At 36.8% G+C, this 15,978-nt stretch overlaps 1 protein-coding gene across 3 annotated transcripts in view; it reads right to left on the bottom strand.

The window, feature by feature from the left end:
• Positions 1-1,600: 1,600 nt before the first annotated feature.
• stet (stem cell tumor) overlaps positions 1,601-15,978 on the bottom strand; it is a 352,773-nt gene continuing 338,395 nt past the window's right edge. For all 3 annotated transcript variants that reach the window (XM_089071682.1, XM_089071683.1, XM_089071684.1), the window contains 2 exons: positions 13,876-14,031; positions 1,601-10,313 (listed from right to left, as the gene is read on the bottom strand). In XM_089071682.1, coding sequence (XP_088927808.1) covers positions 10,072-10,313; positions 13,876-14,031 — 398 coding nt within the window. In that variant the 3' untranslated portion in view covers positions 1,601-10,071. The remainder of the gene's footprint in view (positions 10,314-13,875; positions 14,032-15,978) is intronic.

Below are 15,978 nucleotides of genomic sequence, written 5' to 3'. Positions count from 1 at the left end.
TTATCTATTATTTAAGCAATATTGAATCCTGTAATCCTTTTATATTCAATCTACATTTATATTCCCTAAAATGTTATAATAACAAATGATTTTATAAATTTAGACGATACATTTAAAACAATTTTTATTCTATAAAAAAAATTTTTAATTTATTTTATTTTATTTATTTTATAAAATTTTATTTTAAAGTACAGAAGTAATATAGAAAAAATATCGAAAAATTTTTTCAAAAATTTGATATATCTCGTTCCAAGGAATTATACTTCAAGAATTTATACTTCAGATACTTCCAGAATTTTTTGAATAATCTTAAATTTTACGTGTTATATATCAATTTTTCACATAGATAGTAAATTTGAATGATTAAAAATATATATTTTCTATTTCATTTGTTAAAAGACTAGGGTGACCTGTCTTATTTCACCCTCTTAGATATTTTAAAAGCTCGAATACCTTGAAGTTACCAATCCCATACTCGCAGATGTGTGAGTCTCTAAGGAGTGCATCACCATAGCACAGTTTCACTTTACTTGGCGCTGGAAGTATATACCTGCCTTGTCGGTAAGAAATCTTTGTATGATCAGATCACGCAGTTTTAAACAAGAATTTATATCATGTATATGTTAAATACATATATCAAGGAAATCATAATACAATATTAATAAATCATAAAATTAAAATTATATTATAAAACAATAAAAAATTATTTAAAAAACTAATATAATATTATAATTGTCAAAATATTGAGCAGATAAACAAACTTCTATAAAACTGTTACAATCTGTAATGTCTTGTCACTGTTAAAAGTAATATATGACCAAATTTCCTCACATATGAATAAAAAAATAAAAAACTGCTGGTTTTTAGAACTAAATTATAATTTGCTTCATCTTATTCCTGATTACATTCTAATACTCTATTTAGAAATTAAAAATGTTGCCGTTTTCAAAATCTTAAATATAAAGTTTCGGGAATTTATAAAAGTTTCTTGGAATTTTTAAAAGATATTTGTAATTTTAAACAACAATGTTTCTTTGCTGATTATATTTTCTGAAACTTTATTAGTTTTCAAAAGTCAAAACATAATATCTTGAGTGAAATAAAAAAATTAATATAAATCAGTTGCCGATGATAAATAAACTCTGTTCGCTTATGGTAACAGTTTACGAGTTTTCTATCTTACTCAATATACCTGAAACAACAGAATCGACTGGCGATAACGTAGTGTACAAAACACCTTTCACTTATTTCCTTTCAAATGACACACAAGAAATAAGAGATGTAATATTAACAACATAATCATTAATATCAATAAAATTGTAACAATTGTTACAATAGTTTTGTTTAATTATAATGATATATAATGATATATATTCACCAAATTTCATCTAATTTGGGAAAAAAATTCCTTTTCATAAAACATGTAGTAATCAATATATAAATAAATAAAACAGATAAGCCAGTTAATAAATTTCTTTACTTTTATATACTCTTTATTTTTATAGACAAAGATTAAATATTTTTTATATTTTAAAGAAATTTAGAAATAAAAAGTGAATGGAGAAAGGGAGAAAGATATTGGAAGTGGTATAAAGTCGCCTAATATTTAAAGATCTTTATTTCAACAGTAACAAATCGATACACCTCCTTTTACAATTGTTACTGTTGAGATGCAGACGTTTAAAAAGAGGTTGACGAATTTTTATCTCCTTTTTTTGTCGCTAAGAGTACGCATTATTTTCGCAATCTATATTCTAGATTCATGAAATTTTCTGTAGTTCTGTTCTTTGATTCACAGGTGTAAAAAAATAATATCAATTGAATCTTTTAAATACCATTGTATTTCTCTTCTGCCGCGGCGAATGTGTGTACAGAAAATTACTATGCGAATTATCTAAGCGAGGATTCGTAGTTATCACGTTTTGTACAATATATATATATAAATATATATATATATATATATATATATATATACATATATATATATATGTGGTGTGTGTGTGTGTGTGTGTGTGTGTGTATGTATATATATATAAAATGATGACAATAATTATAAGAATAATAATTAATTCATTAAATAATGAAAAATGACAATGCTTTGATGAATAATGACGAATAAAGACAATTAATATTAAATGTCTGAAATTTCTTTTTATCTCGCATACACACATATACTCTTTTTCCGTTTGTCTCTCTGTCTCTCCTTTACTAGTTCCACCTCTTTGGCTTGTGTACATTTGTGACTGTTCGTATATAAATTAATGTTACTATTTTATTACTAAGTCAATTGTGTTTTCACATTATCCATTTTGCGCCACTTTAGCGTTATCATGATCGGCCATCTCAAAGTTTCGTTGCAGAACAAGAATCGCACGACCACATTACTTGCTCGAACACATTTACATAAACTTAGTCGCAATTTTACATTTAATCATATTCGCCATTGAAACGCAAGCTTTTTTTCACAATCACTTTAATTAATTTTCTAATTTAAATTTACACATTCGCGTTTTGGGTAACTTTACGATCCATTACAGCGATCGTATTTTTCATTTATTACACATCGCAAACAGAAAGTTCATAAACCAATGGTAACTTATTCGTAAACGCAAAATTGAACGGGTATTAATCGTTCGAACTGTATTTACCGTTTGTAATAATTGCTTTATATCGCACGGAATTAATTACGAGGATTCGTACAATATTCAATATTTTGTATGCATTCGCAAAATTAATGTAAGTTTAGTGCTAATAATACGGTCGCGGGTTAATGGCGAAATTTCAGAAAATATCCCGAGCGAATGTTGGTCTCGCCGAAATTGTCGACCGTCGCAGGTGTTGCGGGGTCGCAGGTGCGTCTGTGATGCGGCGGCGCGCCTTTGCTGTATTAAGCGAGCTAATTAAAAACAAGACGAAATGACGAACGAACAGACCAGAAGGTTTCTCCGCGAGCGGGCGATTACGGCCCTCCACTTTCACTAATAAATAATACTTAATGATGGTGTGACACGCACAAAAATATAAAAATTAACGGACGCGCTCTTCAGCCGATCGCTTAATCACTCGATCGAAGATCGCATAGTCAAGGGACTAAAAACGGTACGGGATAAAACACGCGCTGTTTTCCGCTGGACCCGTTTACGTATCGCTCCGTTTATTCGATACGAGAAAAAAAAAGACGAAGTATAATATTAAAATATGACAAAATATTTCGGTTGTTAGCGCACTCTCGGTCTACTTTGTACATAACTCACGCCTTTCAGATTGATTAAATAATAACAACATGTATATATTATATATAATACAATAATAAATTAATTGTTAAATTATTATGCGAACGTTTCGACTCATACCGATACATAACAGATTCATGAGTATCGCTTCAAATGCCCGGTTTGTAATAAGCTCAACATACTCGACTCATTGGCTCACTGTTTTTTACAAAACCATATCGGAAAAAAGCAATAGGTAAAGGGAAAATTATTGCCTACGCAACAGTTCTGTATCCAATGAATTTCCGAGATATAAAGAAAAGTGCTTCGTAAAATTTTTCTCTCTAGATGGCTTTGAGAAAAATAGACGTAAAAAAAAAAAAAAAGGAATCGACAGCAATGTACCGTAATTTTGCGGTAATACACTCATTTAAATACACATCACAGAGTTATCGAGAAATTAACTAAAGTAGGAACAATTACGTACAATACGAAATCAAGCTAACGAGTTAATCCTCGCGCTCTATCGCAGACTTCACGATCCTCGATCGCTCGATCGTTGCGGGACAAACATAATATTCGCACACATCCATTTGATTTAAATATTAATACGCATATACAGATACATACATACACATACGTAATCCTCACACACACACTCGGGCGGAATTCGCCGCCTCTTTTTAAATAAAATAAAATAAAAAAAGAAAATAAAAATAAGAAAAAAAGAAAGATACAGTGACCTAAGCTGGAGCTTTTGGGCGCGGATCGAGCGCCAGAGCGTAAATTAAAGTCCGGATAGCTTCGAACGAGACGTTTTTCGGTGTTGTTTCTCTCGTTTCTTTTCGCGCTCACTGGACACCCGGACCGGAAATCCGATGACGCTTTTCGAAGGGTGACGTATGTGTGCTGATAAGAAAATTCGATTCCGAAACGACTTTGACGTTTGCTCGTTGAATTTCGTTCACGATGAGAGCGTTTGTGAAAACGGTAAACATCGTGCAAACGTTGAATAAAATTTCGAGGTAAATCTTTTTTTGCCTCGATAATAAAATACCATACCGTAGATATAATATTAATTATAGAGCGTGAGGGTCAAGATCGCTTATATGCGTGCCGATTTTCCTTCACGTGATTTTAATCCACGCTGTTAGGTGTATGATCCACAAAGTATCATCTACGGATATTAGGTGTATACATTACGCGGGTCATTTACGCGAGGGATTTTGGACGACGTATAATTTATTTCCATGTTCGAGTTACGAGCGTGTGTAAATAATTATGCGTCGTGCGTGCTCTTTGGCATCGTCATTTAACCCGACGGTGGATTAATAAAATGGAAATCATATGCCATAAATGTTGTATCAAGTCTCTAAATTATATGTTTCCCCATCGGATGTTAATAGCCAGCGGATCGACACCTGTTCGATTTTCCTGGGGAAAACGGCGCTTTTTAGCTGTATTTTATCGATGCATAAATTATCGTTAACAACGATAGTAATTAATGGAAGCTCGAATCGATCGAGCGTTATAAGGTTTGGACCACTTCAAAAGAACTCAAATCGCTGCCATATTTATGAAGCAAATCGAATTAAACATTTAACATATACATAACGAAAATCACATTCGATTTATCGATATACACTTAATAATTTTCCGCGTTTAATAATTTATATTTATTCACGCAACAATAGAAGCAATATTTATTGACTTAACGACAAATAAAAATTTTTATTTATTTTGCGTGTGATTTATTTAATAAGTTAATCAAATAATTTATCTCTATGAATATTAATGCGTTTAATTCCAAATTAATTATTTATTTATATAAATGTAATTTCTATGCATACCCAAAGATATAGAAAATCGCGCAATAGATATAGAAAAATATACTTTTTCACAAATTTTCTCATTGCAATTGAAAATCGCGGTCTCGATAAATACTCATATATAGATATATAGATGTGTGTGTGTGTGTGTGTGTGTGTGTGTGTGTGTGTGTGTGTGTGTGTATAACTCTTATGATTATAATTGTTGCGTCTAAAACTGCGCATGACTCCACGACTGCTCGCTATTAGGATCGTCATTTTGTTCCCTTTTTGCATTCTTTCGCGTTTGTGCCAAGTACACACTTGTCGACTAACATAGCTAGCTAGCCAACAGTTGAAGTTCTCCTTCGTCTTCACGACTCTTTGAGCAACCACCTTTTGGGCGCTCTTCAGCATCCTCTTCTCGCTCTCTCAGTGTTCTCGAACCCTTAAACCCCCTAAGACTCCTCGAACCCTTAAACCCCCTAAGACTCCTCGACCTCCTCCTTTTCTCGCTCTCTCTTCTTTGCGTCACCCTTCTTCAGCGTCACCGGTATCTCGACCTTCTTTCATCATCTTATATAAAGCGAGTTATATAGCCGTCGTACCTTAAGTTAGGATCTGGCGTTAGCTGCCTTCGCGGGTACTAATTGACTAGCATCGTTAATTACTCTCGTTTGATCTCTCGCTCGCGCTCGATTCGCGTCCTTTGGCGCTCGTTCTACTTCTCACCGAGGACTACTTCTCCGTCTTCATCTCATTCAGGCCACTAATATTAAAAATTATTCTCTTTCTTGGTGCCACAAAGAATTGCGATAGCAAAGTATTAACAATAATATTAATAAAAATAATACAATAATATATTACTGTTTCATACTAAATCTTAAATATTATTTGGTATCGTATATTAACATTATTGTAGTATACGAATCGGTGCTACGGAAATAATAATATATTATTTCGACCCCTGTCAATGAAGGAACCTACCCGGCAAAATACCAATTTTTTTTTTCTTGAATATTAAACGCGTTATTCTAAATCGTGTAAATGTGGGAAAATAATTTTCGGTCGTCAATTAATTGACGATTTCGCACATTTCATCTCGTGGCACTCGTGTGGGGTTTTCCGGAGACGAGAAATAAATTCAAAAAGTATCGGAAAGAAGTTGCTTCGTGGGATTCGTGGACAACACAGCTGGTTTTCTTTTTATGAAAAATAAATATAGGATTTCACGGAATATATAGGTTTGCGCGCCGTCGCTAGAAATATGATAATAACCGCTAATTAATTGTTACATAAGAACGCATACGCGAAAATAAACGCGTTCTCCCTACCGGTATTTTGCGAAAAGTGCAGGAGAAAAACGGGATATCTATGTTTAACGGAATTTATAACACACAAATCGTGTTAAACGGCAGACTTTGAGGAAATGAGGCGCGTACGGCGCTAAGTCGTATTACAAAATAGGCAGTGCGTCGGGCTACCTCGACAATCGAACAACCTACATACGGCTAAACACTAGAGAGAGAGACACACATATCGCATACTATCCAAACTACTGTACAGACTTTGGCTCGCAGTATTCGAACTTTGTTCAGCTCCGCGTTTAGCTTCCGATTTTAGACTTTATCAGTCACCACGCATTCAACGCCAAAATGAGCAAAGTTTCTATATTTCGATGGAAACAAAGACGAGCTCTTCAATAAACTCAATCTCTAATACATCACTGTTGTTATCAATAAATAAATTCTATATAAATAAATTAATTAATACCTGTATAATAAAAAAAGTATAAAAAAATGTAGTTTTTATTAATTTTTATCGTTATGTCTGGAAGGGCATCAGATGCGTGATTGCGTGAAAACAATTACAGACTTAACTTAAACTCCAATCGTTTAATACAGCGACGATTGTAGGCCAAATAAATATTCTCTCTCGATGGAAACCAAACACTCGTGTTTGCGGTTAAACGCGCGGTGAAAATACCCGTCTAGACGACCCATCGAGTAGCCGCCAATGGACGTTAAACATATCTGGTCGGAAATACGGGCCATCGTCGGCACAGTTATCGTTTAGGTCGCACGTCACGCGGGCGGCAATCGTACGATCTGATTCCGAAGACACTATGACATGATGATAAATTAAAGGTGAGGAACATATGTCTCGCGTGTGTACACTAAGCGTGTGCTCTCCCGAGAATATGCGGCTCTTTTTTTCTCTCGTTCTCTCGTTCTCTCGCTCTCTCGCTCTTTCTCTCTTCCTCTCTTTTTCTTCCTTCGATTTAAATACAATATGTATATTTGTATATATGTATATACTTACGACAACGACGCGAAACGACTAGACTGTGACCCGACTCTTCTTTTCTTCTTTGCTCTCTGTCTCGCGCCTTCTCCTCCTCCTTTTCTTGGCTTGCGTGAAACGCTCTCGCATACACGCAAAACACACAGAGTCTCTATGCTATATACAGGTATTTACAACGGTGTACAATTAATGCGCGTTAATGATCGCGCGCGCAGGCAGATGCGCCGTCAGGGGGATTTTGCGAGGACGTTAACGAGCGGCCGCTATCAAAAGCGTGGACTAGCGACTGAAAACCCGACCAGCAAATCGGCCAGGTGTTGTTTTGTCGTAGGTTTGATCGCCGTTGCATTGCGCATTATTACATCGATCATGTGGAGAGCTCGCCGATTCTCGCGAAAATCACGACCGCGCGAACAGCAATGCGCGTCGAAACAAATCGCGAACGCTTGCTTGATTTATGTACACGATTGGTAGTCCAATGCTTATCTCGAAATATTATGTTTCTGTAATATTAAATAGTATTTAATATTTTACAATGATACAGTACGCGTTTCGACGACATTGCATACGGAGGCGGTTTTGATTTTCCACAAGCGTCGAATTAAAAATATTTTTTTTTTTTAATTATTTAAGCGAGATTGATCGTGTCGGTTTCTGAAAATTTCACAACGTGATAACATGGCAAAATGCAACGGCCATGTAGATGAATTTTTTATGATTTGGTGAATTTGCAGTCCTAATGATCGATCTATCTATATGCGATTTGACATATCGTTCGATTAGAGATTTCTTAATTAATGGATTTGCATTATAAAGAATAATATAAATAAGATAATTGTGCACATATGTGAAGCATTTACGGAAAACGGTAGTAAAAATAAATTATAAATATAATTCGAAAAATACGAAATAAACTCAATCAATTCAAGACAGCTTCGTGGCAACTCGAAGTGTTTTCGTAATAAACGGATCTTTCCACAAATATAATAAAGTAAAAAAAAAAAAAAAGTTATTATATATACGTTTCATAAATAGTGCTCACATTATTTTCCATGAACACTTCACAATTATTTGCGCGATTCTTTATATTATCCAATTAGTGTAGAACAATTAGCAATCAGTCTCTCTTTGTGTAAAATTTCTTCACAGCTAACCATTTATCTGGATCGAAAAAAATCTCCCACCGGCATGAGTTCTTCATCATCAAATTCCACGCATTCTGCTCTTCTACGTTTCTGTCCACGTCCACGAATTCGTCTCGCGAGTCGAACGTTTCGAGAGGGTTTCGAGAGGAACGTCAATGATTACCAATTTTCTCGACCGCGGTTTTTGTTTCATCGTCATCTTCGTACCTCTCCGTCGCGGTCATTTGTACGATGTTTCATCGACCGCGAAGGATCCATTAAGTCCTCCTGTTTCCTCTTTACCTCTTCTGTTGCTTTACTTCACTGTTGTCCAATTTCTCTCTTTCTTTCTGCCTTATTCTTCTTCTTCTTTTCGTCACCGAGCAAAGAAATTTCTTCAGCAACGCGACAAAGGACAGCGAACGTTGTCCACACAGTCAAGTATGATTCTTTGGTTTTTCCGAGGATGACTGCGGCCGGCATTACACGGAAATAAACGAACAACGAATGCCACGATGGAAAATTCCTATTGTCAAAGTTCGAATAGAAATTGCCTCTTTCCTAAAGGATTTTAGTCTTTCCCAGCTGGCCGGCCGACCTCGTTGTTATCCAGCTTGATTCTTTGGTTTTTCTTCAGAATGCGGAAGAATGCACGACAGGATTGAACGACTAGTCTCGCGATCACGCGACTTCCTCTTTCCCGAAGACCGACGAAGAAGAATATTATCCGTAACTTTCCCGTGCGCTTTCGTCGTTCTCTGCGACGACACGCGAAGACATTTTATCGTGGCCCGGGATGCCCATCTTGCAACAATGACATTTCCTTGTCCCGCTGATGGTAGGAAAACATGAGCCTGATAGTTTGTTTCTTATGATTACACTCTCAAAATCGCCTGCATTCCATCATGATGAAGTAGTCCCGACGTTGCGTTTCACAAGCTTTCGCAAGACTGTGGAATGCGGCTTACTGCTTCATTCAACAGGAAAAATTAAACGTAATGAGCGTGAAGACATTCACCCAATTTTCTTCTTTCCGCGCGCTCTTTTCTTCTTTCGGAGGAAGTACATCGCGTTTGCATTTACCAATCACTGTCGCTTCCGTTCGAAATCTTCTCGTTCGATTGGATTTTTAATCAATAATAAATTACATTTTATTATATTTCCGCTCGCTTCTCGCTTTCCTTCAACGAACGCTCTGTCGCTTCTCTCGACTATTGGGTGCCAACAGGTCGGCTTGGAAGAAAATATATATATATATATATATATACTACGTAGTATATATATATATATATACTACGAAATTATTACGCGATCCTTTTCGCACGGAAAGCAATCGAAGTCACGTTCTTCCGACGAGAAGAATGCCGACGACTCCGTCATCGCGTAACTCTCGTACTTTACGTGTCCCTCGCTGTCGGTGCTTCGGGCACGACCTCGCTCACGGTGTAGCGCCGCTACGTTATCGAGAATCCGCGATGTCTGAAAATTTCCCTCGACATTGCCTGACAACGACGGTCCCTCCCGCCCCTTCCTGCGTTTTCTCTTCCTCTTCTTCTTTTTCCAGAGACGATCAGCTTCGCGTTACGTATGCCTCGGCTGGCCGTACGCGAAGCTGACCTCGCGTCATGGATAATCGGGGTGCATCAAATTGTACATAATCGCGAAGATCGTGCAGGCGGCATAGACGCCCAGGGCGACCCACCAGAGTAGCTGCTCGTGCAACCGTTGCTCGAAGTTCTTCAATACCAGGAGGCCGATCGTTAGGCCCGCCAGAGCGCCCGTCAAATGGGCGACGTACGACACCGGCGGACCCATCTGTTCCGCGGCATACCTGTCGTAGATCGCGAAGCCCACGTCGGCGCTAGCTGCAATCAGAGTCATCAAAATTTCCATGAAAATTTGCTATTTTCGCTTTTGTTTTTTTAAATTATTACAAGCGACCTCTCGTCTCTCCACGCCTATCTCTATTTGAAACTTTATCTATAAGACAATTTAATAATTGTCTTATTTACGAAATTTTAAATTAAAATCAGAGATTCTACTTCTATTCTTCAGACTAGTAAAAATTCACAAGTAGCAAGCGCAGACAAATTGGTAGATTAATTTAAAAAGGATGTAGAAAAGTTATAAAATAAAGAAAGAAAGTAATGCTCTTATCATGGCGTCTTCTCTCTTAGGATTCTTTCTGGCTGTCTGCCCTGCAAAGTATCGATCAAAAGAGTGCATAGTAAAACGAAAAAGAAAAGCATAAGAGGAACAACAGGAGAAACAAAAAACCAAAGGCAGTAGAGTGAAAAAAGTAAGGATGCCACGGAGAGCCGAGCCAAGTCGAGCCGACGGCGAGCTTTGAGAAGCTCTCGAAGTGTCGTCGAGAGAAGAGCTTCCTTGCAGCTTCTTTAGCGGCTTTTTTCTGCGTCTGTGACCATCGTCGATGACTGTATAAGTTCATTGTATTTCATTGTATTTCTGTAAAAAATTTGCTTCTTCGCTAGTTAATGTAGAAATAAGCTTAACACGAACGGATCAACTTAGGTTTTTAATTTCGATTAAAGCTATTAATTTATTTTAATTATAATAATAATTAATAATAATAATAATTTAATTATAATAATAATTAATTTAATTATAATAATAATTAATTAATAATAATAATAATTAATTAATAACATTTTAATGTTCTCTATGCGAAGCTTTTTTATTTTATTAATAGATGCAAATCAGTTTCACTTCTCTTAAAAAAGTTACAAAGTTATATTCATAAAATTTGATTCTTTTTCCTAGATTTCTATTTATACTAACAAAAATAAAATTATATAATTTTTATAATTATATAATTACATATTGTGTAAAAACTGCAAAAAATTTAATAAATAATTAGTAACTTATTTCCCAATAAATTTTTATTAAAATTAATTTAATATGATTTAGATATTAATATAAAAAATAGAAGATTTATTATCCTTTTAAAGAATACGTTTCATTTTCGTAATTCTGCAATTGAGTTTAAAATTTTCGTTAAATATCAACTCCGAAATATCAACTTATTGAGATATTTATAACTTCAAGAAAGTATACGTGAATTTTGATGTACATCCTTTATACTGTTTTCTTTCCGTTCTCAAACGCAATCTCTTTACGTCGTTGCTGCCGTTTAACTTGGATAGCAAAGTTGAATTATATAACTCTTGAAGTAACAAAAGCTGGACCCTTTCTGATCTTTTCCCTTTATCCATTTTCCTAACTTTATTTTCTCGACTGCAATCAGTATATCCATGAATATATTTATTACATAATATTCTATTGTCATACCTTTCTTCATATTATGAGTGTCCTTCTGAGTCAATTCTATATCTCTCTTCCATTTCTCAGTTTATAATCCAATTTTGATGGAATTGCCGGATAAAAGCTCAACTAATTAATATTGGATTATATATTACTATATATATCTGAAGCACTTTCATTGATTTGTATACCTCATCCATTTGATTATTAAAATTTACTATTAATTGTCGATGTATGATGGTCATTTCGTTTAATGATTATACGTCATCTCTATCTAAATTACGTTTACTTTACATATAATGAAAAAAACTAAAATTTCCTCGTCATCAAAGTTTATTTAATTCACTCCATCTCTTCTTCTTTATCGAGATCGACTCTGTCGTGCCGCTATTATTCCATAATCTTTTACTCCATAAACTCAAAGTTTCACATCTCTTTTTTAATTTTCAATCAGGCTTACTCAGGCACGATCTTGATGACTCGATAAACACGAGCAACGACATCGTGCTCGCTTGAAAATTTGACGGAACAGCCACCTGTTCTTCTCATGGCAAACAATCCCAATGTCGGCGAAAATTCTACGCGGCGATCACAGCGCGAGCACATCTTTTAATTAAAACTTTAGAATAGCGACGGCTTTTGTGGCTCCTCTCTTGCGCTTCCCAGCTCTTACCGCGAGAGAAAAAAAAACGAGGAAATTGAAATTTCAGGGGAAGTATTGAAAGCGCGAATAGAGAAAATCGACTAAATGACAATAAACAAAAAGAAAAAAAAAAATCGTGAAGCGTAGTATTACCATTCAATGAAAAACGTGAATATGTTAAGCCAATATTTGTTAATGACTCTATATATATTAAATTCGATAGATAATATATAATAATTCAACGCATTCCCTCGTTGATTAAACAGAATGTCAACATTCGAAGATATCTTTGAGATATAAAAATTTAAATCTCTCTCTCTCTCTCTCTCTCTCTCTCTCTCTCTCTCTCTCTCTCTTTTCCTTTCTCTGAAATTCCATCACAGAGTTCTGATTGCAGTTGATAACGGTGCATTTTCTTCGCGCCTTAAGACGTTATGGGAGACGAGAGACACTTCGCCACGTTGCAGACTCCTGCGAGAGCGTCATTTGCATTCGCGGCTGAACGGATGACCCGCTTCCACGTTGTGAGAGAGCGCGTTTATCGATCAAGCTGTACTTCGCTCGTCAAGCTCTCGCGCGGGGATTACGTTGTAATCCAAGTCGAAGCGCGTAGATCGGAACGGGCTTGGGCTGCAACCATCCGCGGACAGAAACTATGCGAATATACTAGAAACAAGACAGGCAGGAGAAAGGGAGATAGAGGGGGAGGAGAAAGCGACGGCAGATATCCGAATCCGCGCTGACGGTAATCAACCCCTTAAACAAGGTTATTGAAGACTCGAGAGGCTCCGTCGGGGTGAATTTGAGGCGACTCTAGGACCACTAGAACCGGATAATGCGCACGTACAGTGGTGGTCAGATTACGTGCTATATAGGCTCTCGATACTAGAGTTCTACGTCTTTGCCAATATCGCGCTATTATTACGCTACGTCACCATAGGCGCCGAGTTCTGAGATTGTATTCTGTGTTCCGAGGTCCGAGATACTTCACTATAATCTTTAAAGACGTGCCTGCAAATTCATGACTCTAAAGGTCTTTTCTACTTTGTAAAGAGACGAGATACCCTTCAGAAACTGTTCCCTTCAACTTTTAAATTATTTCTCTCAAATTTTTCATAATAAAGATTAATTCACAAATTCTCATTATATAACCTTTTAAAAATCATTTTTATAGTAAGAATTAATTCTCATCTCATTTATAAAGTCGTAACATCCTTTAAAAATCTTTTCTCTTCACAATCGTATTATTTAAAATGTTTAAAATGTTAAAATATCTATTGTGTGATATTTCATATGTCGTAGTGACTTATTTAACTTTTAATAATTTATCTGCAATTTAGTCTTTAGCAAGACATAATTAATGTATGCTATCGGCGCCAATGGTCAATCGCAATCGCTCTCGAAAGCAGTTCGACCGAAGATATCAAGCTGACAGGTCGAAGGTAGATAGAATTGGCCGCGGTGGTTGCAAGCCGACGATCGAGGAAGTAGGGTTCACTTACCGATGACGAAGATGCCGATGAGCCGAACTATCCCGAACTCCATATTATTGTAGTTGAGAAGGACGTTGGCTAGATGCGCCGCCAGAAGGGCGTAAACGCCTCCGCTCGCCCCGACCAGGTACACATCCGTGTCGAATACCGACGTGCCCAGCGAGCCTGAAATCACAACAAATATAACTTCTTAATAGCTTTTTAATTACTCCCAGAATCCAAACGTATCAGTTTTCTTCGGATTTAGCGCATTTTCTCATTTTTCTTAACAGTGGCAGTGTAGCAATAATTAATTGCAGGATCTCACAACCATCATATTGCTACTTCAATCAAACTTTAATTTTTTACTAAAATATCGCGGAAGTATTCCATTTCGAGATATCATAAAGTTTCGTTTCTATAACTATATCATTCATTACTTATAACAGCGTGAAATATATTTCAGTAAGTTTAAAGGGTTGCAAAGTAATAAAAATTATATTTCCATTATTATTATTATACTTAGTGTCTTAATTCATGAATATACAGAATTACGTAATTAACGGAATTTTTTGAGAAGAGAGAACTGAGCGTTCTCACGAAGCTGCGAGCTTTCCGTCGAGAGTTTCGCCCATTGGTCTGTCGAACTGGGAAACACTCGTTCTCCAACAACCACGAAGTGCGGACAGAATTTTCCGCTTTCGCCGCCCTCAGCGAATAAAATAAGAATAATATTCGCTCTCAACAACTCGAAAGTTCGCACGGCCCCACGCTCCAGTTTAACAACGCCAAAAACTCTCTCTTTCCCTCCCTCTTGTCCTTGCCATCACTCTTCCTCCAGTTCGTTCGGGAACATCTGTTGCTCCGCGCGTAATGTGGAAAAAGCTCGTCGGAAAACAAGTGCACACCGTAAGAATTGGAATACGGTGTACGAGAACTCATACGCCCCAGTTTCCCTTCTTTTTCACCGAACCGAATAAAGAGATAAAATTTTAATTTTTACGTGACAAGGGATGTTTTAATTATATGCGGATAAATGTAATTTACATGAAGATTGACTTATAATTGCTCTAGTTAAATGCCAGAAATATTTAATATACATATAATATTGTAAATTCCCTATTCTCCTCGATACAATTTTCATACTCTCGCAAATATTTGCATGCTGAACGCATGTTGTCCCCGTGTCGCTCTCAGCATTTGGTCGATTTGCAACGTTGACAGTACAAAGCGCTTCCGGGCGCTTATAGCTAGCCCCGGTTATTAGAAGCGAAATTAGGAATCTGTCTCCAAGTACCTGCCCCTGCTAATTTGATAGACTGCCTACGGCATGCAGGGGGTAGTGCTCGCTGCAACGCGTACAAAACGCGTGTTAACAAGAAATGGTCGATATAACGTAATACATCATCAAGGATCATCTGACGTTACTTGAATATATCTGATAATTTGATTTGTGTAATACATACGTTTCTTAATATACAATCATACACCTAAAAAATGCACTTTTATCGAAGCTTCAAGTTAAAATTAAGATGCTGTATTACGTAATATTATGTAATGATAGAGAGAGAATGTATGTACGGTAGGTATTTGAAAAAATGTTGAGTAGCATTGCGTCCCAATTACATGTCGAATCGACGACAGAAGAGAATTCGACGCACGATAGTATCGCGATAACAGCAACGCGCGTTCGACAAACTCCGCAATTCGCATGTTTCGCCCACGTAACGTGTAGCACGGTGGAACGGGCGTGTAGCGCAGCACACAACAATTTCAACCCCGGGAGCAACGGTAATGTATCAGACACACGATCGCGCTAGTTAAACATTAATATCGCGTTGGGCAGGCGGATGGTGCTTCGAGAATCGATGCGGCGCCCGCCTATATATCGTGGGAAATGAGCGAGGACATTAGTCGCTTCCTATGTGGAAATGGGAGCGACTGGCCGGGTGGTGGATGATTCGGCGCGTCTGTAGAGTGGCCGGGTACCACCTGACACCACCTGGGGACTTGCTGACCGATCGCCCTCCGCGAACCTTAACCACCCGACCCACCTTTGATCCGTCCTAAATTACGAGTGCTGTCACAGGACAATACGTCGCGTCGCGTCCACCCTGACGAGGTTGCTCCGAT

The sequence above is a fragment of the Pogonomyrmex barbatus genome, unplaced genomic scaffold (genome assembly GCF_055798465.1).
Source record: "Pogonomyrmex barbatus isolate J1 unplaced genomic scaffold, ASM5579846v1 scaffold12, whole genome shotgun sequence".
Taxonomy (NCBI): domain Eukaryota; kingdom Metazoa; phylum Arthropoda; class Insecta; order Hymenoptera; family Formicidae; genus Pogonomyrmex; species Pogonomyrmex barbatus.
This window is presented reverse-complemented; position numbering and strand designations above follow the sequence as displayed.